This window comes from Melozone crissalis, unplaced genomic scaffold, assembly GCF_028551555.1.
Source record: "Melozone crissalis strain CALT ecotype California unplaced genomic scaffold, PUWL_Pcris_2 ptg000032l_1, whole genome shotgun sequence".
Lineage (NCBI taxonomy): Eukaryota > Metazoa > Chordata > Aves > Passeriformes > Passerellidae > Melozone > Melozone crissalis.
Genome location: NW_026535810.1, coordinates 3,493,479 through 3,518,966, shown reverse-complemented (window position 1 = coordinate 3,518,966; position 25,488 = coordinate 3,493,479). Strand labels below are relative to the sequence as shown.

General features: G+C 49.2%; 1 protein-coding gene across 1 annotated transcript; it reads left to right on the top strand.

The window, feature by feature from the left end:
- The first annotated feature begins 98 nt into the window (after positions 1-98).
- Positions 99-25,488, top strand: EFTUD2 (elongation factor Tu GTP binding domain containing 2). Its single transcript, XM_054281452.1, has 28 exons — positions 99-175; positions 862-967; positions 2,628-2,793; positions 3,652-3,730; positions 5,395-5,470; positions 5,986-6,051; positions 7,286-7,321; positions 8,133-8,223; positions 9,076-9,158; positions 9,623-9,789; positions 10,726-10,850; positions 12,366-12,429; positions 13,134-13,224; positions 14,093-14,228; positions 14,497-14,624; positions 15,563-15,756; positions 15,874-15,985; positions 17,210-17,350; positions 17,784-17,885; positions 18,399-18,481; positions 19,852-19,938; positions 20,166-20,292; positions 20,707-20,794; positions 21,096-21,214; positions 21,571-21,665; positions 23,045-23,198; positions 24,009-24,116; positions 24,989-25,488. The coding sequence occupies exons 2-28, from the start codon at positions 863-865 to the stop codon at positions 25,082-25,084; spliced, it is 2,919 nt and encodes a 972-aa protein (XP_054137427.1). The 5' UTR covers positions 99-175; position 862; the 3' UTR covers positions 25,085-25,488.

Sequence of the window (25,488 nt, the reverse complement as noted above, 5' to 3'; positions counted from 1 at the left end):
GGACGCTCCAGAGCCGGTACCGATTCGGTCCCGAACCCACCCGGCGCTTCTGCAGCGGGCACAGCGCTGGCGGCAGGCGCGGGACGCTCTGTCGCGGCAGGCGGAGAGGGCAGCCCGGGGGCCTTCGGCAGCGGCGGCGCCGGCGAGAGCAGCGGCGGGAGCGGAGCCGGGGCAGGTGAGGGAGAGCGGGACCAAAGAACGGGACCGAGACCGGGGACGGGGAGAGAGAGAGCGGGGCTGGGGCCGGGGACGGGGAGAGAGAGAGTGAGGCTTGGGGCTGGGGCTGGGGCCGGGGCCGGTGAGGGGGAGCGGGAAAAGAGAGCGGGAGCGGGGCCGGGGAGGGAGAAAGTGGGACCGGGACGAGAGAACGAGAGCGGGACCAGGACCGGGGCTGGGGAGAGAGAGCGGGAAGGTAAGAGCGGGACCGGGGCTTGGGGCTGGAACCGGAGGGTGGGAGCAGGACCGGGGAGAGAACGCGGGGCTGGGGCCGGGGAGGGAGAGAGTGAGCGGGGCTTGGGACCAGGGAGGGAGAGCGGCACCGGGACTGGGGAGAGAGAGAGCGGGACATGGGGCCGGGACCGGGGCCGGGGAGGGAGAGCGGGACCGGGAAGGGTGAGCGGGAGCGGGACCAGGGCTTGGAGCTGGGGCCGGTGAAGGAGAGCGGGGCCGGGGCCAGGGAGGGAGAGCCGGGACCGGGACCGGGGCCGGAGAGGGTGAGGGAGACGGAGAGCGGGAGCCGGGGCTTGGGGCCGGGACCGGGGCCGCTGAGGGGGAGCGGGACCGGGGCTTCAGGCAGGGCCGGGCCCCCGGTACCACGGCCCCGGTTTCTGCGCCCCCACCGACCCTTTTCCCACCCCCCAGCATGGACACCGACCTGTACGACGAGTTTGGCAATTACATCGGGCCCGAGTTGGACTCGGACGATGACGATGACGAGCTGGGCCGGGAGGCCAAAGATCTGGACGAGGTGAGGAGGGACAGCGAGCCCCGGGGCTGGAACGGGGACAGCGACCCCCGGAGAGGGGACAGCGAGACCCGGGACCGGAGAGGGGACAGCGAGACCCGGGGCTGGAGCGGGGACAGCGACCCCTGGAGAGGGGACAGCGAGACCCGGGACCGGAGAGGGGACAGCGACCCCTGGAGAGGGGACAGCGACCCCCGGAGAGGGGACAGCGAGACCCGGGACCGGAGCGGGGCCGGGCCCGCGGCTGCTCCCGCCCCGTGCGGGTCTGAGGGGGCTGCTCGGAGCTGGTGCTGGAGTGCCGAGGGTCTGAGTGGGGCTGGTGTTTAAAGGATTCACAAAATCTGTGCCTGTAGTAAAGAGAAACACCCAGATCGTGCTGGGATGGTGAACGGGAGCTGCTGTGGCTGGGTTTGGTTTGGCTGGGTTTGGTGTCAGGTCCCATTGGGAGCCCCTCGGGAGGGAGCTGAGGTTTCTACAGGGAGCCTGATTTTCATGGGGGGAGGCAGAGCAAGACCCCACAGACACGGGGGGAGCAGAGGGGCTGCCCCATGGGGGAATTGAGGGAGCCCCTTCCCATTTGGGGCTGATTTTTGGGATTGGTGCCCTGGATTTGGGGCTGAGTTTTGGGATTGGTGCCCTGGACTTGGGACTGATTTTTGGGATTGGTGCCTTGGATTGGGGCTGATATTTGGGATTTGTGGCCTGGATTTGGGGCTGATTTTTGGGATTTGTGCCTTGGATTTTGGGCTGATTTTTGGGATTGGTGCCCTGGATTTGTGGCTGATTTTTGGGATTGGTGCCTTGGATTGGGGGCTGGTTTTTGGGATTTGTGCCCTGGATTTGTGGTTGATTTTTGGGATTGGTGCCCTGGATTTGTGGCTGATTTTTGGGATTTGTGGCCTGGATTTGGGGCTGATTTTTGGGATTGGTGCCCTGGATTTGTGGCTGATTTTTGGGATTTGTGGCCTGGATTTGGGGCTGATTTTTGGGATTGGTGCCCTGGATTTGTGGCTGATTTTTGGGATTTGTGGCCTGGATTTGGGGCTGATTTTTGGGATTGGTGCCCTGGATTTCGTGCTGATTTTTGGGATTTGTGCCCTGGATTTGGGGCTGATTTTTGGGATTTGTGCCCTGGATTTGGGGCTGATTTTTGGGATTGGTGCCCTGGATTTGTGGCTGATTTTTGGGATTTGTGCCCTGGATTTGGGACTGATTTTTGGGATTTGTGCCCTGGATTTGGGACTGATTTTTGGGATTGGTGCCTTGGACTTGGGACTGATTTTTGGGATTGGTGCCTTGGATTTGTGACTGATTTTTGGGATTGGTGCTGTGGATTTGTGACTGATTTTTGGGATTGGTGCCTTGGATTTGTGGCTGATTTTTGGGATTGATGCCTTGGATTTTGGGCTGATTTTTGGGATTTGTGCCCTGGATTTTGGGCTGATTTTTGGGATTGGTGTCCTGCTGCTCTGTGTGTGGGGCTTGCGTTACCAGGTGTGGTTCTTGGCCTCTGTGGGGTCCCTGCAAGCCCAGGGCTGTTCCTGACCCAGGAGCTGCTCCCAGGACACCCCTGTGGGTGCTGGGGCTGCTCTGGGGGTCCCTGGCTCGGGGGTCACCCCAGGCCTGTCCCCCTGGGGGTTCCACAGCAGTGCTTTGGTTACAGCTGGAGGATGATGATGATGATGATGACATGGGAGAACATGATGAGGAACACCCTGGCATGGAGGTGGTGCTGCATGAGGACAAGAAGTACTACCCCACAGCAGAGGAGGTCTATGGGCCTGAGGTGGAGACCATCGTGCAGGAGGAGGACACACAGCCACTCACTGGTGAGTGATCTCTCAAGGGATCCTTGGAAAAGGGAAAGAATGTATAATATTATTTAATATTAATATATAATCATTGTATATTTATAATTTTATGTTATATGATATAATATGATATAATATAAACAATATAATATATATAATATAATAGTATAATATAATGCATTATATATTTTCTTTATAGATAATATAATATATTATTATAGTATATATTTCAATAAATATATTTATATTTTATATATTTTATATATAATATGATTAATATAATAAATTAGATATATTTTATTATGTTATGTTATGTTATATATAATATATTATATAAGTAATATAATGTAATATAAACATAAACAATATAATATATAATATAATAGTATAATTATTTTATTATATTATATATATATATCAACATATATATAAATATATATATATCAATATATATAATATATTATGTATCACTTTACAGATTATAATATAATATAATATAATATATAATATAATCCTTCTTGTCCTGCCCCTTTGGAGCCCCCTCATAGCCTCAGGAGCTCTGCCTGCTGTGTGCAGATTTGGGTACTTGTAGTTTTTGCAAACCCAAGCAAAGGTGTGTTTGGAAGAGCAGGAATCAGCAGAGATGGGAAAGTGATTTAAGGGAGAAAAAATACATTTAAATTATCTCCTTTGATTCCTGCATGCTGGAAGGGCCCTGCAGTGACCTTCTCCTGCAGCTGTGACAAACAGCTGAGAGAATCTGTCAGCCAGAAAACTGAGGGGTTGTCAGCTACATTCCCCATTTCTGGGGGCCATTCCTGACTCTGCTGGTTCAGGGGCTCTGGGAACAGTTTGTTCTTCTGTCTCTTGTTTCAGAGCCCATCATCAAACCTGTGAAAACCAAGAAGTTCTCCCTGATGGAGCAGACACTGCCAGTCACTGTCTACGAGATGGAGTGAGTGTGGGGCTGGGGGGGAGCAGATCTGAGGCTCTCACTGGCCTGAGAGCAGCCAATTCCCAGGTTCTGAACCCAAAACAAGAGGAAGCGCAGAACAAACCATTTCACTTTCCCTCCCCATGGAAAATGGGTGGGGAATGGACACAAAAGCAATCTCACCTCAGGGGCTGAGATCAAGCCCATAGCAACAGCTTGTGGCTCAGGAAACCTTCTTGGAATGGTTTGGGGACCTTAAAGCCCATCCAGTGCCACCCCTGCCATGGCAGGGACACCTTCCACTGTCCCAGGATGCTCCAAGCCCTGTCCAAGGGATGGAGCAGCCACAGCTGCTCTGGGCACCCTGTTAAATATCCACATGCTCAGAGTGTAGCACACATCATATTGGCACATTTTGGGTTGATCCCAGATTAGATCCCATCTATTCCAGTCTCCACTGGGAATTTTTCTGCTGCTGGGTGAGTGCAGAGTGCTGTGCAGTCAGCAGGACACTGGGTCCATTCCTTGTGTCCCAAAGCAGCTTCTTGGACACCAGAGCTGGGAGAAAACCTGGAAAAAATTCCAAATGTATTAAAAAATTTATTTTTTTTTAACATTTGGAGATGTTCCTGGAGCTGGTGTTCCCTCAGGGGTCCCTGGGGATGTGCTCAATGCCTGGGGGTTCAGCAGAGCTGGAGCAGAGCCCAGGAGCTGCTGGGGCTGATTTTCCTCAGTCCCGACCTGGGCTCTGCATTATCCACCACTTCCCTGATCCCTGTGTGCTCTGCTCATTCCATTTGTAATTAATTCATTTTTCTCCTATTTGTTGATAGAAATGGCAAGGATAGGCCACAAGAAATTCCTTGTGGAATGTAGCCAGAAACCTGCAGGCTTGGTATTGATTTCCCATTTAGCCTTATTTTCAGACCAATTAGGAAGGTTCTAATCAGGGTTAATATTGATTGCTGTATTTTTTAGCTCTTAATCAAAATGTTTTACATTAAGAAGTCTGTTGTATCATTGAAAATTTAATCTGTTTAAAAAGGAAATTATTTGACAGCACTTATTCTCTGCAGGCCTCTGGCAGTGGCTGCATGTTTTATAGCTTCCCATTATTATTTAGGGGTGGTAATTTAGGATCTCAATTATCTTTTGGCCAGCATCCATCCAGAAGTGACCAGCTCATCATTACCCAACTCAGCTGCTAATTTGAAAAAGACCTAATTCCTTAAGTGCCTGGAATGTCACTGTTTTAAGGCTTGAAAATCAGAATTAATGGTCTGTGGTTGCTTGCAAAGCTCCATGGGGTGCTTGTTATCCACCACCACCATTTACCTGCCTGCCTGCCTTGCTTTGAGTGCAAGTGCTTCATCATCTGAGTACATGGATGTGATTTTTCCTCCAGTACTGACTAGAAGAGAAGAAAAATATTCAATAATATTCAATTGTTGGCAGCTTTACCAGCTCTGTATCCTCCCACCCACTGCCATCTGTCTGGGACTCCAACTCTCTTGTCCTCCCCATCTGGAAAGTGGGATTCTTCCTCCGCAGGGCACTGCCAGGATAAAAGTTTGGCAAAGATTCAGGGGGCACCTTGCATAGAAAGTGGAGCTGAAAAGCAGCACCTACTTTTCTTAGGCACAGCAGAAACCCTCCAACAGCCTTTTGTGGTTTTGTTCCTGCAGTTTCCTGGCAGATCTGATGGACAACTCGGAGCTGATCCGGAATGTGACTCTGTGTGGGCACCTGCACCACGGCAAGGTGCTGTCAATGGCCAAAAGAATCCAAAATCAGGGGTGGTGAGGGTGACCTGCTGCTTTGCCAGCCCTCCTGGCCCCTGGTTCTCTGCAGCAGCACCTGCTGCTTCTCCTGCTCATGCATTTATTTACAGAATTCAAAGATGGATTGGGTTGGAAGGGGCCTTACAGCTCATCCAGTGGCACAGGGACACCTTCCACTGTCCCAGGGTGCTCCAAGCCCCATCCAACCTGGCCTTGGGTACTTCCAGGAGTCCAGGGCACCCACAGCTGCTCTGGGCACCCTGTGCCAGGGCCTGCCCACCCTCCCAGGGAACAATTCCTTCCCAATATCCCACCCAACCCTGCCCTCCTCCAGCTTAAGTCCATTCCCCCTTCTCCTGGCATGAGGTTTCCCTGTGAAACGTACAGATATTTTTGTAGGTTGAATTAGTAGGTTTTCTGTGCTGCTACTGGAGGGATGGGGCTGTGTTTGTGTCTGTCTGAAGAGAGGCAGCTCCTCTCTGTGCTCTTTTCCAGACGTGTTTTGTTGACTGCCTGATAGAGCAGACGCACCCCGAAATCCGGAAACGCGACGATCAGGATGTGAGTGAGCTGCTGGGGAATTCCCACCCTGGGGACACCCTGGGGTGGCTTCTACACCCTCAGGGAGGGGACACTGCATGGGGACAGGGTGCTTCAGTGGCTGGAATGTAAAATTGGGAAGCCAGAGCTCAGTCCTAGCTCTGCATTGTGTATTATGTACACCCTAAGGGAGGGGGACACTGCATGGGGATAGGGTGGTTCTGTGGCTGGAGTGTAGGATTGGGAAGCCAGAGCTCAGTTCTACCTCTGGATTATATATTATATACATCCTAAGGAAGTATATAATATACACATTCTGCATTATATAAATTATATGACAATTAATATATAAATTATATGAAAATGTATATAAATATGTGAAAAGCATATAATATACACTTTCTGCATGATATGAATGAATATATGAATTATATGAACATTAATATATAAATTATATGAAAATGTATATAAAGATGTGAAATGTATATAATATACACTTTCTGCATGATATGAATGAATATATTATATGAAAATGAACATATGAATTATATGAAAATGCATATAAATATGTGAAATGTATATAATATACACATAATGCATTATAGGAATGAATATATGAATTATATGAAAATGAATATATGAATTATATGAAAATGAGTATATGAATTATATTAAAATGAATCTATTAATTATATGAAAATGTATATAAATATGTGAAATGCATATAATATACACATAATGCTTTATATGAATGAATATATGAATTATATAAAAATGAATCTATTAATTATATGAAAATGAATATATGAATTATATGAAAATGTATATAAATATGTTAAATGTATATAATAGACACATTCTGCATTATATGAATGAATATATTAATTATATGAAAATGAATATATAAATTATATGGAAACGTATGTAAATGTGTGAAATGCATATAATATACACATAATGCATTATATGTATGAATATATTAATTATATGAAAATGAATGTAAGAATTAAATGAAAATGAATATATGAATTATATGAAAACATATATAAATATGTGAAATGCATATAATATACACATAATGCATTATATGAATGAATATATTAATTATATGAAAATGAATATATGAATTATATGAAAATGTTCCTGTTCTGTCCCTTGTCACCTTAGTGATGTACCAGAGTTGTTGTGTCCTGCTTCAAACTGAGTATCTGGTACCAAATTGTGACACTTTCTGATTTTTGTTTTGCCTTTGCAGCTCTGCTACACTGATATATTGTTCACAGAGCAGGAGGTGAGTGGTCTTGTAGTGATTTTATCCAGTTGTCTCATGCTTTACTCACAGTTGTAGGCAGTTTCCTTGTCCATTTTAATGCCTTTCTGTGCTTTCCACATTTTGGTTATTTTCTTTATTAATAAAAAAAATCTGCTCCTCTTGTTTGCCTCAGGAAGATCCCTGATCCAACTTCCTTCCCTCATCTCCATGTATGATTTTATAACTTGCGTAATGTTAAATCTGCAGCAGAGTCACCCCAGTCTGGGGCTAATTCTTACTTTCTTTAAGAGAAAAAGGAGGAAGGGATTTGCAGCAGTGGTAGAAGAGGAAAAAAATTATTTCAAAATAAATACATTTCTCCTTCTCTGACTCTGTGTTGGGCATGAGTGGGAATGTTATTTTGTGTCATAAGCAGAACAATCTTTTGAAGCATTTTTCTTTCTCCTCTCGGTGTTTATATTTTACACTCTGTGTGATCAAATCTTGTGCTTTGAGGCATAACTTGGTGGCAGCAGAGGGTGAAAGCACAAACAAACACCCACATTCTGTCTCAGGTGTTGTCTGTGGTCCCTCCTCAGCTGAAATCAGCTGTGGAGGGGGCAGTGGTGGCTCACCAGTCTGACCAGTACAGATGGGAGAGCTGGGCTGGGTCATCTGAGGTTATTGCTTTGGTGATCTGAGGTTATTACTCTCTTCCAGGATGAATGTTTACTTCTTTCCATCTTTCTGATTTTTCCTTGATGTTCTTTTAGAGATGATACTTGTGTTTCTGTACAGAGTGATCCTTTTGTTTATTTTTTACCTGTAATCCTGATTTCCTGTGTTTCAGAGGGGAGTGGGGATCAAGAGCACCCCAGTGACAATCGTTCTGCCAGACACCAAAGGAAAATCTTTCCTCTTCAACATCATTGACACTCCAGGTGATTGTGCACTCCTGAAAATCCTGCTGTGGGAAGCACTTGGCTTTGTTTTGTACTTTTTATGGCTGGCTCCAGTCTAGTCCTGAGCCTTCAGCTGAGTTCTTTCCTGTGGAGTCACTTCCAGCAATACTGACCCATAATCACCCAGGGTGCTTTGGGGTGAAGGGACCTTAAGGTCCATCTAGTTCCAACCCTCTGCCATGGGCAGGGACAAATCAGGCTCATGTCTGTGATAAGCTGGCCTAATTAAGAGCTGATGAGGCTGCAGAGGTGTTTCTCAAGCAGCACAGGGAGAATTTATTTTCCCAGCTATTGCCATGTGCAGTATTGACCCTGCTTTGCTCAAATGCTGTTGCCCCACAGTGAGACTCAGCAAGTTCCTCAGGCTTCTGTGGAGGGAAAATAATCACAGATGAATTTGTAAGAAACTTTAGGGAAGAGGGTCTTGGGACACATCTGCTGAGCTACAGCTCAGGATGAGCGAGGTTAGAGCGCAGGAGGAGGCTGGGGGGAGAGACATCTGTTGTCTTTGGGAAAAGAAGGAAGATTTCTTCTCAAAGTCCTTGCACAGAGCTGTGAGAAAAACAGTCACAAATGTGAGGAAGAGTGTCTGTTAAACAACTTGTGTGTATTTTAAAAAAATAGCATTAGAGCTGAGGCTAAACCCTCATGGGGAGCGCTGGCAGCTGCTCCCATGTCCCTGTCTGAGGAGGAACCATCTCTGTTCTGCCTCTCTGGGTACCAGCAACCAGAGGAATCTGCAGAGCCCTATGGCTTCCCACCCTGTGTGCTGCTGCTGCTGCACCAGGGCTCTCTGTACTTCTCATTGTCCCCTTTTTTGTGGTTTTGAAGGCCATGTGAACTTCTCAGACGAGGTGACCGCCGGCCTTCGCATCTCGGACGGCGTTGTGCTCTTCATCGACGCGGCCGAGGGGGTGAGTGCCTCCTCCTCCTCCTCCTGGGGTTCCATCTCTCACCCTGCACTCTGTGCTCCTGCCTCAGCATGGAGGCCTGGGCTGGGTTCAGCTTTCTGGGGTGAAGGGTTTTTGGAGGGCAGTTTGAGGGTGTTTTCCAGCTGAACAGGCAGCCAAGCCTGTGGCTGCTGTGTCCACACTGATGTGATGCTGTGGCCTGCAGGCTGATTGTGTGACTTGTGTGCATCTCCATGCCCATGGTACCTAAAACTGAGCAGCTTATTTATATCAGAGATGTCCACAGGCTTGGATTCAAGGAATTTGGTTGGGTTAGCACCTATTTGTGAATTTCAGGATTAGCTGCTTGCTGAGTTTGGGCTTTTCTGCAGCCTGGCAGCAGAATAAGGGTCACTGGTTGTCCCTGATGCCTCAGATAACATTTTGGGGGGGCTTTCCTGGGGCTCTGAGCTCTCTGCTCCCTGCAGGTGATGCTGAACACGGAGAGGCTGATCAAGCATGCAGTGCAGGAGAGGCTGGCAGTGACTGTGTGCATCAACAAGATTGACAGACTCATCCTGGAGCTCAAACTGCCCCCCACAGATGCTTACTACAAACTCAGACACATTGTGGATGAAGTTAATGGTCTCATCAGGTGAGGCTGAATTGTTGGTGCTGCTGTCTCTGTCCCATGGGTCACAGAAAACTCCTCAGTTTATCTCTTGGTGTGTTGAGTCATAGAAAATGGGCCAGGAGGAACCCCTGGGAGTTCATCTCAGCTGATACATTGAATTAAGGAGGATTGGCTCTTCCTGGCAAACTCCAGGGATTTCATTTCCCCCACCCCATTTAATTTCTCCTCCATTAAAAAGTAAAGAAAGTGGACATATGACCAGAGCAGGGAATTTGTGCTCCCAGGTGTCTCAAATACACTGAAATTATTGGGTTGTATCCCAAACTGGAGGTTGAGATATCTCAAAGCTCCTAAATACTTGCTACAAAACTAAAAGAGGATTTGCTGTCTCAACTGCTGGACAAGGATTTTGATACTGACACATTCCAATCTCCTTGCCAGGGACATCTTAGACATTTCTGTGGGTTCTTCTGCACCCAGGGATTTTTTAACAGCATTCTGCCCTTCAAGTGTGTGTGTGTTTGCCCACAAGCTCCCTGGCATGTTTTTGTTTAGTGTGTGCTGAGAGCAGAATAATTCATCCTTCCTAGCATGGCTGTGAGCTCATTAAACCTGTTTGGATTAAATTATATCCCTGTGTTTTCTTTTCCCTTACTTGGTTGACCAGCTTGGCTGCTTTTTTAGAAGAAGAAAAGTTAGCCCAGATAAAAAAATCTGAAGCATTCGTGCTGGTGACTTTTTAGTTCTAGGATCTTTAAATCTTTGCATTAATGCTTGAAATTTATAGGCAGAAAATGTTCCTGACCCTGAGATTCTGATGTCAAACAAGCTGCAGCCTGCTTAAATTTTTTTGGCAATGCAGGCTCCTTGCCTGTCACTGCTGTAGGGTGTGGGAAGTGGGCTGAAGTGTCTTCTTTGGTTCATAACATTGATTTGATTTTATTTTTCTCCTCCCAGCATGTATTCCACCGATGAGAACCTCGTGCTGTCTCCCCTTCTGGGGAATGTGTGCTTCTCCAGCTCTCAGTACAGCATCTGCTTCACACTGGGGTCTTTTGCAAAGATTTATGCAGACACATATGGTGAGGATTAGCCAGCAACCTGGTGCACTTCAACATCTCATTCCCCAACCTTTCTTGTGGGGGTTTTCTGAGCCATTCAGCTTCCCCTGCACATGGCCAGTGTTTGTGTTCTGGAATTGCTGAGAGCTGAGTGGTGCTGCAGAGCTGAGCCTCGGGGGTTAAAAAGCACAAACACAGTTTGAGCAAAGATATTTTCTCCTGATAAATGTTTCTTGAGTCAGAAGCCAAGAGTTTTTTCATACCCTGAGCAGAAATAACAAGCAGTTGAAGGCAGGTGTGTGTGTGTTGTGCTTTGCCTCCCTGTCAGCAGCTCAGGAGTGAAGCAGTTAAACTCTTCCTGCCTTTTCCCAAAAGTCCAAGACTCAGCTGCAGCTGGGCACAAGCTTTGCCCACAAGGTTTTGCACTCTTGCCCTCTTTCTTTTTTAAGAAACTGTCTTCTTCTGGCCTGGATTTAATTTTCTGCTCCCCAGGTGCCCACTCAAGGCAATCTGCTGCATGTAGCAGTGGGCTCTGTGCTGGCATGAGCAGCTGCACAGCCCAGGTTTTTGAAGTGCCCCACTGGGGAATTTGGGGATCTGGAGGAGCTGAGAGCAGGGGAAAAGGAGGTTGTAAAGCAGCTGGGGCAGCTCTTGCAGAGAGCTTGGCCTGAGGGAGGATGAAGTTGTTGAGGTCAGGGAGTGATGGTGCCAGGACTGTCACGTGTCCTGAGAGTTTGGAGCAATAAATGAACTCCCTGTCACAGCATTAACTCAGAGCCCTGGGGGGCTGAGGACAGCACAGTTGGCAGGAGATGCCAACCAGGTGGGGAAAGCAGGAGCTTGGAGTTGGGAATAGTGAATTCTGGTCCCCAGGAATTGTGTGTGCAGCCACCACATGTCACTGACAGGGGTTAGAGCAGCATCAGTGTCCAGACTGCAGCCAGCAGGCAATTCCTTGTGTTCACACACCTGCCCACAGCAAAAGCTTGTTTGGAACCTGCTGTAGGTTCTCATTCCATCCTGGGATTTGTAAATTCACCACGACAGGACCTTCAGTGCTGGCTGTGTGTTCCCTGAGGAAGAGGAAGAAGCCTGGAGATGTTCAGCAGGGCAGAAGATGCTGGTGCTGAGCCTGCAGGGTGAGGGATGGAGACCATCCCAGCACCTTGGCACTGCAGCAGCAGTCACAGCATTCCTGTTTGGAAGTGCAGCAGATGAAGTTGGGCTCCTGCAACACTCTGAGCTCTGACCCTGTGGGTAGAGAGCTGGAATGTTCCTGGGCAGTCACTCTGTGAGCTGCAGTGTCCCTGGGCTGCTGGGGACATCCCCACTGGACTCTCTCTGCTCATCTCTGCCTGCTCTCCCCAGGACAGTTCTTAATCTTTCACTCAGAATTGGGACGAGGCTTTCACTCATCAGCATCAGTTCATTAAATTGAATCCTCAGGCTTGTTTTAAAAGCCGAAATATAAAGATTTCTAAGCTATGAAAAAAGCAGTGATGTCTGAGAGGCTTTTTCATTTGCTTTTTCCTTCAGGAGACATCAATTACCAGGAGTTTGCCAAGCGGCTTTGGGGCGACATCTACTTCAACCCGAAGACGTAAGAACCTTGTTTAAATATTTTAATGTTGCTTTATTCCTGGGTTTTTCCCTCCTTGCCCTGTAAAATGTGGACCCAAGGTCACTCCTGGTCCTATGATCCTGTGGTGGAGTGTGACAGTGTTCACAGGGGTCCCAGGATGAGGGAAGAGATGAGGATCTGACTCCATGTTTCAGAAGGCTGATTTATTATTTTATTATAGAGATTATATTAAAACTATACTAAAAGAATAGAAGAAAGGATTTCATCAGAAGGTTAAGCTAAGAATAGAAAAGGAAAGAATGAAAACAAAGGTTTGTGGCTCAGACTCTCTGTGATTGGCCATTAATTAGAAACAACCACATGAGACCAATCACGGATGCACCTGTTGCATTCCACACCAGCAGATAACCATTGTTTACATTTTGTTCCTGAAGCCTCTCAGCTTCTCAGGAGGAAAAATCCTCAGGAAAGGATTTTTCATAAAATGTCTATGACAGTGGAGTGGTATCTGGGAAGGGTTGAGTCAGCCCTCCTGCCTAATGTGAATCCATTTGGATTCACACCACAAGCAGCAGCAGAGAGGCTCTTCTGGCCTTCATTTGGAGTAAACCTGGGCCATGTGTCCCTGACAGCTTCCCAGGGGATGGGAGGGAGGAGCAGAGGCTGTGCGGGGGTTCTGGCAGGCTGCAGTTCTTGCTCCTCACCTCTCTGGTCTCCAACAGCCGCAAGTTCACCAAGAAGGCCCCGACGAGCAGCTCCCAGCGCAGCTTCGTGGAGTTCATTCTGGAGCCCCTGTACAAGATCTTGGCTCAGGTCTGTCATGGGTCATTTCTCCTCCCAGAGCTCCAGGCAGGAGCAGCTGGGGCTGGGCACTGGCCTGGGCTGAACTCCCAGCTTTGGGGAGTTCATTCTGGAGCCCCTGTACAAGATCTTGGCTCAGGTCTGTCATGGGTCATTTGTCCTCCCACAGCTCCAAGCAGGAGCAGCCTGGGGCTGGGCACTGGGTCTGGTCCTGTCCTGTTCTGCACAGGGGGTACACAGTAATCATTATTTCTTGCAAGTGCAGTGCTGTATTTGCAGTGAATAGAACAGTCTTTGCTCTAACTTTTGTGCTCTGATAGCAGCCAAGTGACAGTGCTTGGACTTGGAGCAAAGATTTGGAGCACAACTTGGATGAGGAGGAGTTGGGAGGCCTCAGCCTGGAGAAAAGGAGGCTCAGAGGGGACCTTCTGGCTCTGCACAACTCCCTGACAGGATGGGACAGCTGGGGGAGGTCGGGCTCTGCTCCCAGGGAACAGGGACAGGAGGAGAGGAAATGGCCTCAGGTTGTGCAGGGGGAGGTTTAGATTGGAGATTAGGAAAAATTTCTTCCCCCAAAGGGTTCTCTAGTCCTGGCACAGCTGCCCAGGACAGTGATGGAGTCACCATGCCTGGATGGATTTAAAAGCCATGTAAATGCACTTGGGGACTAAGATGATTTAGTGGTGGCCTTGACAGTGCTGGGGAAATTATCTGAGAGAGCTTTTCCAGCCTTAATTCCATGATTCATGGATTTGACCCATCTGGCTCTTGTGTGAGCCATAACCCAGTGCAGATCCAGAGCCCTGCCGGTGGTGACTGGTTTGTGATGCTGACTGGGACCCCCACAGTGAACCTGAGAGTGGGACTTGTTGTCCTGCAGGTGGTGGGAGATGTGGACACAACCCTGCCCAGGACTCTGGATGAGCTTGGCATCCACCTGACCAAGGAGGAGTTGAAACTGAACATCCGGCCCCTCCTGCGGCTCGTCTGCAAGAAGTTCTTTGGGGAGTTCACAGGTACAAACAAGCTCTTTGTCTTCCACTCCACAATTTTCACCTCACACCAAGACCTGAGCGTTATATTTTGGCCAAGGAGGGCTAACTTGCACAGATCCTGCTCAATTTCCCAAATCTAAGCTGTGACACCAGGACAGCCTGAGACCCTGCTCACCTCTCCCTGCTGCTGTGGGTGCTGCAGTCACCGTGGCTTTGCCTTGTGTTTATGGAGTCCAGTTTTTTCCTCCACACTGCTTAACCCTGTCCTCACCAAGTGTTCCTCTTGCAGGTTTTGTGGACATGTGTGTGCAGCACATTCCCTCCCCAAAAGTGGGGGCCAAGACCAAAATTGAGCACACCTACACCGGCGGCGTCGACTCCGACCTGGGCGAGGCCATGAGCGAGTGTGACCCTGATGTAAGGAAACTCCTGTGTTTGCTCTGAGTGTGCAGAACCAATTCCAGCGGGCTCTGCTCCCCCTGCCCTGCCAGGGCTGCTGCCTCCCTGCACAGATTTGACTTGCAGCACTCTGAAACCTCTCATCCGACACTGGAACAAATCTCTTCACTCCAAGGAGCTTCAGCTGCCTGCCAGGGCAGCCCTGGAGAGAGGGAATTGTTTCACTGTGTTCAGAGAAGAACAGGACTAGGTCAGGACTCCAGAGCATGTGGGAGCTGCAGGGTAGTTTTGTGTCCTTTTGCAGTCTTTTTGTCTCTTTTTCCTTGAAGTTTAATTCTCTCTCTAAACTCTAAAAAACTGCATGGTGCTGATAAAAATAACCCTGTGTTAGTTAGTCAGCACCTTTCCTCTCCCAGCCCTGCAAACCCTTCCTCCTCCAACACTGAGCTGTCATTTGGAGTTGTCTGGAGCCACCAACGCTGGCAGCTGAGTGAGAAATTTGCCTGTGACTTTTGCTCTGATGTCTGCAGAGAAATTTATTTTAATGAGTTGTGATTATCCACATAAAACTCCACAGTGGTGGCTGTCACCACATCACCGGTGTGGAGTGACCTGGTGGCACTGGCAGCTGTGATCTTGGAGAGCTCAGGTGCTCTGCCCTGAGCAGGTGACATTTTTCCTCATGGCTTTGTCCCAGCCACCATTTGCTGCTCTACAGGAGCTCCAGAACAGTCCACCATGGTCATTCCAGAGCTTTCCATACAGGGCTTCCAGTGGCAGGAACTGAAGGACTTGGCTAAATTCCATCCCACTTATCCCTTTTATCCACAAATCAGAATATTCTGAGTTAAAAGAGATTCACAAGGATCATCAAAGTCCAGTCCTGCCAGATTTGTTTCTATTTCTTGACTGTGTTTTGAAAGAAGCTCATTTCTGTCTCTCTGTGTCACGGGAAGGGTCCCTTGATGTGTCACACCACCAAGATGTACAGCACTGATGATGGTGTGCAGTTCCACGCCTTTGGCAGGGTGCTCAGTGGCACCATCCATGCTGGGCAGCCTGTGAAGGTCCTTGGGGAGAATTACACCCTGGAGGATGAGGAGGATTCCCAGATTTGCACCGTTGGACGCCTCTGGATCTCAGTTGCAAGGTACACAAAGCTCTGGCAATGTGTTTATTGGGAGAGGAGTCACCTGGTGAGGGGCTGGGAGGGAGGAGGAAGGTTCTGGAAGGTCTGAGGCTGCAGTGATGCTCTCCTGCCTTTCAGGTATCACATTGAGGTGAACAGAGTTCCTGCTGGCAACTGGGTGCTGATTGAGGGCGTGGACCAGCCCATAGTGAAGACAGCAACTGTGACAGAGCCTCGGGGCAATGAGGAGGTACCAGGCATGGCTGGCACTGCTCAGCCTTGCAGGGTGATGGGGTACAGCCCAAAAACTCCTCTACAGGGGTTAAAGAATCCCTGTGTGATGTGGTGACAGGGCACAAGAGCCACTGAGTGTGATGGTGTTCACTGGGGTCCTGGGGTGAGGGAAGAGATGAGGATCTGACTCCATGTTTCAGAAGGCTGATTTATTATTTTATGATATATATATTATATTAAAACTATACTAAAAGAATAGAAGAAAGGATGTCATCAGAAGGCTTGAAAGGAATGATAATAAAATCTTGTGACTGACCAGAGATTCTGAGACAGCTGGACTGTGATTGGCCATTAATTAAAAACAACCACATGAGACCAATCACAGATGCACCTGTTGCATTCCACAGCAGCAGGTAATTATTGTTTACATTTTGTTTCTGAGGCCTTCTTCAAAATATTTGTGAGAGGATCATTTCAGTGATGCTGATTTTCAATACATTTTGGAGCACCAGAGAAATTCAGTAAGACTGCTAGCAGTTTCTGCTAATGGTTGAGGATGGTAAGCAGTATGATCTCAGTAATTATAGAGCTCCATGCTCTTGCTAATCTTAGGCAAAATAATAAAAAATAATTTATCCAAAGGATAAATTCACTGGGAAATCATATGAACAAAACTGACGCCAATCAACACCATTTTACAGAAATTTGCTAAATAAAATAGAGAATTTTACTTAATCATCTGATAAAGTTACAAACTCTGGTCTGTGACTGTGTTCACAGGGGTTTTTGGATGAGGGAAGAGATGAGGATCTGACTCCATGTTTCAGAAGGCTTGATTTATTATTTTATGATCTATATTATATTAAAACTATACTAAAAGATTAGAAGAAAAGATTTCATCAGAAGGCTGGCTAAGGATAGAAAAGGATAACAAAAATTTTATCTTGGACTCTCTGTCTGAGCCAGCTGGGCTGTGATTGGCTATTAATTAGAAACAACTAACATAGACTAATCAACGATCTACTTGTTGCATTCCACAGCAGCAGATAATCAATGTTTACATTTTGTTGTTGAAACCTCTCAGCTTCTCAGGAGAAAAAATCCTAAGAATTTTATGAAAAGATTTTTCATAAAAGATGTCTGTGACACACTGTGGGAAAGAGAAGAGCTTAACATGCTGTGTATGACCCTGAGGATATGCAGGGATGCAATTTCAGCTCTTTATCCTCTCTGGTTCCAGGCTCAGATCTTTCGTCCCTTGAAGTTCAATACCACATCTGTGATCAAAATAGCTGTGGAGCCAGTGAACCCCTCAGAGCTGCCCAAAATGTTGGATGGTCTTCGTAAAGTCAACAAGAGCTACCCCTCACTTACAACCAAGGTACTGCTGGGGGCACCTGGATCAGATAATTTCCAGAGGTTCCTTCCAGCCATTCTATTCTGTGATTTCTCTGTGTGTGATTTTTCTGTGTGTGTGGCTGTTTCCAGCCAGTGCTGGGGGCAGCCTCTGGGCTGATCTTCAAAATAATCAGTTTTTTTACCACAGGTTGTTAATGTTTGTTGTGGGTTTTTTCATGCTGTTTCAGTTGATCTCATCAATGATGTAGATATAGCAGAAAAATGTAAATCCAGCAGAAAAACACACACTTTGCTGTGCCAGGGAAGAGCCTTCAGCACTTCCTCCTGGACAAGGCTCTGGGAGCTTTCCTTGGGGTGTTCTGACTCTAACAAAGTGTATTTAAGGCTGATCCTTCCTCAGGCTTGAGCAGGAAGGAGCTGTGAGCTGCCAGCTGAATCCCTCTTTTCTCTTCCAGGTGGAAGAATCTGGGGAACATGTGATCCTGGGCACAGGAGAGCTGTACCTGGACTGTGTGATGCACGACCTGAGGAAGATGTACTCTGAGATTGACATCAAGGTGAGGCAATCAGAGAGGGATTTTCACACTGGAAACCCTGGACAGGGTTTTGCTCCCCTCTCTCAGAACCTGCCTGAACATACAGCATGGATTTTGTTACATTCCTGTAAAATTAAAAAAAAAAATAAAACTGTTAGGGTGTTAAAGGGGCTCTTCCAGCCTGTCACACCAGTGAGACTGAGAGTGGCACATTGGCTTGGAGAAGAATTTTCCATATTCCAGCCTTCCCTGTGCTTAGAGCATTGTCTGGCTAGCAATTTATTTATTCCAGACTTCCCTGTGCTTAGAGCATTGCCTGCTCAGTTTATTTGCCTGGCTAGCATCAAATAAATAAATTGAGCAGGATTTTTCATACCTGCAATTAGATTTAAATTTTCCTGTGTCATTTGAAAGCCTCAGTGCTTCATGCACGACCCTGATTAAAACATTGTCTTGCAGGTGTTCAGAGGTTTCAAACAGTCTTTTTACAAGCAAAAAAGTACTGAAAACTTGACAAACTTTTTCTTCTTTTAGGTGGCTGATCCAGTGGTGACATTCTGTGAGACAGTGGTGGAAACATCCTCCCTGAAGTGCTTTGCTGAGACACCCAACAAGAAGTAAGGCTGTTGTCCACCAAGTGACACATTCCTGAGTGAGCAGTGTCCCATTGAGCTCCTCAGGGACACACCAGAGTCCCAGGGATGTTCCTGTGCTGTGTAGGAGCTCTGAGAATGAAGGGGAGAACAAAGCCAAAACCACATCCTCCTTTTTCCCTAAGTGTCACACCTTCTCAGCAGTTCTGAGATCCTGGAGCAGGTGTCAAAGTGCTGCCTTCAGTAATTCCCCCAAGAGTTTCATGAGGAAGAGCTGTGTGTTCTGTTATCCATATGTAATCTTGGATTTGTTCTCCTGGTGATGCCCTGGAGCCTTGCAGCTGCTCTCATCTCCCTCCTCCAGCCCCTCACAGTGAATGGGAGTGGAAGAGGGAGATCTGTGTGCACAGGATGTTCCCATACCTGATTTTTCAGAGAAATCATGATCTGCTGAAGTGGACTCTCCTGTGTGTTCCCCTGTGGTTTCTGGTTCTTCTTGCTTTCCTTTATTCTGACACAAATCTCACCATGTTTGGCAGCCTTAATTCTGGGAACAGAGATGTTCCAGTCCTCACAGAATCACAGGATGGTTTGACTTGGAAACAACCTTAAAAACCACCCAGTTCCAAACCCTCCTGTGGACAGGGACAGCTTCCACCAGACCAGGTTGTTCCAGTCTTAGGTCAGGCTTTGACCTTCTGTGCTGGGGGCGGGTTTCAGGCATTGAGGCAGCATTTGGTGTCTCAGATGCAGCTCCAGGGCCATCTTCCCCAGCCCGAGGGCTCCCTCCTGCAGCCCTGGATGGGGGACAGGACGGCTGGAGCCACTCTGTCCCTCAGCTGTCCCTGGGCTGTGTTCACAGGGACACAGAGGATGCAGGTGGCTTCATCAACCCAGCTGCATCCAAGCTGGGTGCAGTGAGAGAATCACAGAACTGTGGAGTTGTTAAGGTTGGGAAAAACCCTAAATGAAGTCCAGCTGTCAACCCAGCACCACCATCATGTTCACCACTAAACCATCCATACATCCACATGTTTTTTGCACAGTTCCAGAGATGATGCCTCCATCACTGCCCTGGGCAGCTGTGCCAGGCCTTTACAACCTTTTCTGTGTAAAATTTTCCCTGAAATCTCACCTAAACCTCCTCTGGCTCAGCTTGAGGCTTCTTCCTCTCACTCTATCCTTTGTTCCCTGGGAGCAGAGTCTGACCCTCACCCCTGGCTGCTCCTCCTGTCAGGGAGTTGTGGGGAGCCAGAAGGTGCCCCCTGAGCCTGCTTTTCTCCATCCAGGCTGATTCCCCCAGCTCTGTTCCCTTCTCTGGACACATCCCAGCCCTTCCAGGGCTGCCAGTCTTCCCAGTTAGCCCCATTTCCATCACTGTGGTCTCTCCTCAGGAACAAGATCACAATGATTGCTGAGCCCCTGGAGAAGGGACTGGCAGAGGACATTGAGAATGAAGTGGTGCAGATAACATGGAACAGGTATGAACAGGAGGGCAAGAATGCAGCTGGAAGTAAATAACTGGGAAAAGGGAATACTGGAACCTGCACAGGATCAGGGAGGGATCCTGGTTTGGTTTTCCTGCCAGCCACTCTGTGGGCATCTCTGGCTGAGACTTTTGTGTCTGAAGGGAACAGGGTTGTAAATACATCATGAGTGCAGGTCAGATTCTTGTTTCCTAAAACTTCTTCCCCTTTCTCTCACTCAGAAAGAAGCTGGGTGAATTCTTCCAGACCAAATACGACTGGGATTTGCTGGCTGCCCGTTCCATCTGGGCCTTTGGGCCTGATGCCACTGGCCCAAACATCCTGGTAGATGACACACTGCCCTCAGAGGTGAGGAGTGAGACCTTTGTCCATGGTGCCAGGAGGTGCTCAGTGCTCTCAGAACTTTCAGCGAGGCCCTGGTGCTTTTGGGGTTATCATTGTTTGCCTCAGACCTGCTGCACTTTCCCCACAATGATCCTACCAGGTCACCTATTATTTTTCAGGTGTTGCTGTTTGAGCCAAAAGGCAAAAAAACCCCTTTTTATTTTTTTACCTTGCCTTTCAGAATCCCCTAAAATGTGGGCTCTTAATTTCTAGTGCTCTAGAAATTACATGGGGCTAATGCTCTGGGGCTGTGAGAGGGAGTGGGTGGACATGGGGACACAGGGGAACATTGCTGCTGGTTTGGAAACTGGCTGTGTTACTGGCTGTGGTGAGGTGTGGTCTCTGAAGCTGTCTGTCTGTCTGTCTGTCTGTCTCTAGGTGGACAAGTCTCTGCTGGGTTCAGTGAAGGACAGCATCGTGCAGGGCTTCCAGTGGGGTACCAGGGAAGGGCCTCTCTGTGATGAATGTAAGTGAGACCTGTGTGGAAACTGAAACAATGAGAAATTGTTTAAATTCTTCCATTTTTAAGCATTCAGGTGCTCCAGGCTGAGCAGGCTTTGGTGGAAGGTGTCCCTGCCCATGGCAAGGAGTTGGGCTGGATCAGCTTTAAGGCTCCACTCCATGATTCTGTGATATGCAGGGTTATGATGTGGTGGTGCTGGAATTAAATTTAGGAGAATTGCTGGGTGTTTGGGCATGTGGGGACGTGGTTGGTGCTGGCAGAGGATGTCCCCTGGGGTCACTGCCTGTCATTTCTCCCTCTGCAGTGATCCGCAACGTGAAGTTCAAGATCCTGGATGCAGTGATTGCTCAGGAGCCCTTGCACAGGGGTGGAGGGCAGATCATCCCCACGGCCCGCAGGGTGGTGTACTCTGCCTTCCTCATGGTGAGGGCCTGCCTGGGCTGGGCTGGTCCCCACAGCCCTGCCTGGGGCTCTGGGTGCACTCTGAGTCACTCCCCATCAATGTCTGCAGCAGAGTCCTGCAGGCCTGCACTGCAGCCTGGTGTGCATCTGCTCACTCTCCCCTTGCTGCTGCTGCTGGGCTTGCTGGGAAGGGTGGGCGGGGGGAGAGGGAGGCGTGTGACTCATGGCCAGAGGGAGGAAAGGTCCTTGCAGTGTTTGTGCTGTCGGTTTGGGCAGCCATGGGGTAGCAGGACCCCTGTAACCTCACCAAGCACTGAGTTTGGCTGTACTGTTGAGCTGTGAGAGACTCAGTGCCTCATGTCCTTGTCCCCTCACAGGCCACCCCTCGTCTGATGGAGCCCTACTACTTTGTGGAGGTGCAGGCCCCTGCTGACTGTGTGTCTGCTGTGTACACCGTGCTGGCCCGGCGCAGGTGAGCTGCCCCTGCTGCCAGCACTGGGGGCTTGAGAGCAGCAGAACTGGGGTCTGGGCTGCTGGAGAATTCCTGCACTGCTGCAGAGGGTGAAGTGTGCAGGGGGTGAAGCTGTTGGGGTCTGGGCTGTTGGAGAATTCCTGCCAATGCTGCAGGGGGTGAAGCTGTTGGGGTCTGGGCTGTTGGAGAATTCCTGCCAATGCTGCAGGGGGTGAAGCTGTTGGGGTCTGGATTCTTGGAGAATTCCTGCACTGGTACAGAGGGTGAAATCTGCAGAGGGTGAAGCTATTGGGGTCTGGGCTCTTGGAGAATTCCTGCCATTGGTGCAGAGGGTGAAGCTGTTGGGATCTGGGCTGTTGGAGAATTCCTGCCACTGCTGCAGAGGGTGAAGTCTCTGTGAAGTGACATTTGGAAGCTTCCTGACTGATCCTGGCCCTGAGCGGTGTGGGGAGGGATGTTGAGGATCACACACAGCCTTTGGGTTGTGCCTGGTTCTTGCTGAGTGTCAGAGAGGAGAATGTGCAGAGCTCTGTGCTCAGCCCTAGGGCACAGGAAGGACTTGGACCTCCTTCAGTGGCTCCAAACAAGATGCTCAGGGGGCTGGAGCAACTAAAAACGGGTTGGGAATTTTAGGGTGGTTCAATCTGGAGAAGAAAAAGCTGCAGAGAAGCCTTAGAGCCCCCTTTAATGCTTAAAGGGGCTCCAAGAGAGCTGGAAAAGGGCCTGGAGGTGTCAGCCCAGTGAGTGCCAGCTGGGTAATGATTGACACAGACTCCATAAAGCCTGATCATTTTCTTTATTAAGAAACCCATTGCTTTTTTATACCTTAGTTCACTACAGGTGAACCTGGGTATAAAAAACCAATGGGTTTCTGACAGCCAGGTTTAAAAAATATAAATTGGTCCTGTACTTAAAACACCATCACCATTGGCTAATTAAGAAACCACCCTTTGGTAAACAAATCTCCATAGCACATTCCACACATTCACAACAGCAGGTGCAGCAAGTTAAGAATTGTTTCTGATTCTTTTCTCTGATCTTCTCAAGCCTTTCCCAGAATGATGCCTGGGGAACTTGTCTGTTTTTCTCTGCTGCCACACCAGGACGAGGGGGAATGGCTTCCCACTGCCAAAGAACAGGGTTAGATGGGATATTGGAAGAAATTCTTGGCTGTGAGGGTGGAGAGGCCCTGCACAGGTTGCTCAGAGCAGCTGTGGCTGCCCCATCCCTGGAAGTATCCAAGGTTGGACAGGGCTTGGAGCCACCTGGGATAGTGGAAGGTGTCCCTGCCTAGATAGAGGGGGTGGAACTGTGTGGGGTTTGAGGTCCCTCCCATGACTCTGTGACACATTAATGCTGATCCTTTGACACTTTTGCAGAGGCCATGTCACCCAGGATGCTCCAATCCCAGGCTCTCCCCTGTACACCATCAAAGCCTTCATCCCAGCCATTGATTCCTTTGGCTTTGAGACAGACTTGAGGACCCACACACAGGGCCAAGCCTTCTCCCTGTCTGTCTTCCACCACTGGCAGGTGAGTCCATGCCCTGGGGAGGTGGGGAACAGGGACAGGCAGGATCAGGCACCAACAGAGCAGGAAAGCTCTGGAGAGCATCCTCAGAGGATCTTGGGGAGGTTTGTGCACCAGCTGTTCCACGTCTGCCAGGCTTTGTTCCAAGTCCCATCACTCCCAGTCCCAGTGAGGGAGCCCTGGAAGCTGCTGCTGGCTGAGTGTCAGGGTCCTGCAGTGCCTGGGGAGAGGACAAACCCCTTGGGAGGAGGGAACTTGTTTGGGTCCACTTCATGCAGCAGAAATCTTGGAGTGAGTGAGGCTCAGACTCACTGACCTGCCATAGGAAGTTTGATTTGTGTCTCACAGAGATGGTGTTTTAAACCTGTGGGAAACAAAGTTTGGGACAAAATGCTGTCCTCTGGCCACTTCTGTGTCTGGGGCAGATCAGGTCCTGGGAGGTGCACAGTGCTTTGGGGTGCAGCCCCTTGAGAGCAGCAGCTGCAGGCTGAGCCCTGCCCTAAAGGTTGGTGTGTCAAAGCCAAGGCTCAGCTCTGAAACAATAAACATGCCTGCTTTATGGAGGGGGTTGTGCTGAGCAGGACTTGCATGGATTGCTCTGTTAGGAGGTGTTGTGAGGTCCTGCAAGGGGAGAGACGTGTCCTTGGCTTGAGTTCTCAGCACTGTGTTATGACTTCTCAGACATAATCACCCACAGTGACATGGATTTGTGTGCCAGGTGGGGTGTTGGGGTGTCTGTGGGACCCAGGGATGTTTCTCCAGGAGGCTGAAGCAGCCCCAGCATCCCTCTCACCCCCTGGCCCTGTGTTTCAGATCGTGCCTGGGGATCCCTTGGACAAGAGCATCGTCATCAGACCCCTGGAGCCGCAGCCAGCCCCACACCTGGCCAGGGAGTTCATGATCAAGACCAGGCGTAGGAAGGTGTGTCTGGGCCAAATCCCTGTGCTGTCCTGTGCCTCTGTCCCAGCAGGGAACAAATCCCTGTGCCGTGCCTCTGTCCCAGCAGCTGAGCTGTTACTGTGCTGTCCCTTGGCTGTGTCACATCCCCTCTGTGTTCCCAGAGTGGCCTTTGTGCCCCAGGACCTCTCCCATGCTGCCCATCAGAGCCTGCCAGTCCAAAATCAGTGACTCCAGTCCAAACCAGGATCCTGTGGTCTCTGCTGAGCCCTGCTCCCTCCCCAGCCCCTCTGAGCCTTCAGTGTAGCCCCCTTGTCCAGCAGAAACAGCAGAACTGCTTTCTGTGCTGGTTTAGCTGGAGTGAGGGGCTGCAGAGGGAATCAAGCTCTCCTGTGGGGAGCAGTGAGCTGGCTCAGCATCAGAAACCATGTTTGCAGGTTCCTGAGGAATGTTAGATGCCTTCAAGCTGCAGACAAACACCTCATGCCTTTTTTGGAGCCTGAAAATTTATTTTACAAGGTCTCTTCAGTGGGCTCTCTGTGTGGGGAATAACCCTGGCTTTGTGTTACCTGCAGGGCCTGACTGAGGAGCTCAGTGGCCTGGTGAGCCCCCTTGTCCAGCAGAACTGGTTTCTGTGCTGGTTTAGTGAGCTGCTTTCTGTGCTGGTTTAGCTGGACTGAGGGGCTGCAGAGGGAATCAAGCTCTCCTGTGGGGAGCAGTGAGCTGATGTGAGCAGATGTGCTCAGCAGCAGAAGCCACATCTGCAGGTTCCTGACGAGTGTTAGATGCCTTCAGGCTGCACCTCATGCCTTTTTTGGAGCCTGAAAATTTATCTTACAAGGTCTGGGCAGTGGGCTCTCTGTGTGGGGAATAACCCTGGTTTGTGTTACCTGCAGGGCCTCAGTGAGGATGTGAGCATCAGCAAGTTCTTTGATGACCCCATGTTGCTGGAGCTGGCCAAGCAGGACGTCGTTCTCAACTACCCCATGTAACCCTGCTGCCCTGGCATGGGGGCTGACCCGAGCCCTGGTGGCACCTGCTGGTCCCTCCCCATCCCTGCTTGCCCAGCCTGGCTCCTGGAGGCTCAGGGAAGGCAGGGAGCTGCTCCTCATGGCTGGAGGAGTCTCCATGGACCAATTGTGGGCATATCCATACAGGGAGCAGCCCAGAGCCCAGAGCATTTTGTATTCTTGGTCTCCAGCTGCCTCCAGGGAGGTTTTTTTTCCTTTTGGATGGGCTCCTCCAGCTCACAGAGCTGAGCAGTGTCAGTGTGGATTGCTGAGGACTCGGCCTCAACTGTGTCAAGCATTTCAAGCAGCTGAGAAAAAAAGGGGGGGATGCTGGGGGAGAAATGTGGCTTTGACCTTTCTGTACCCCTTTTTTTGAACCCTTTAAA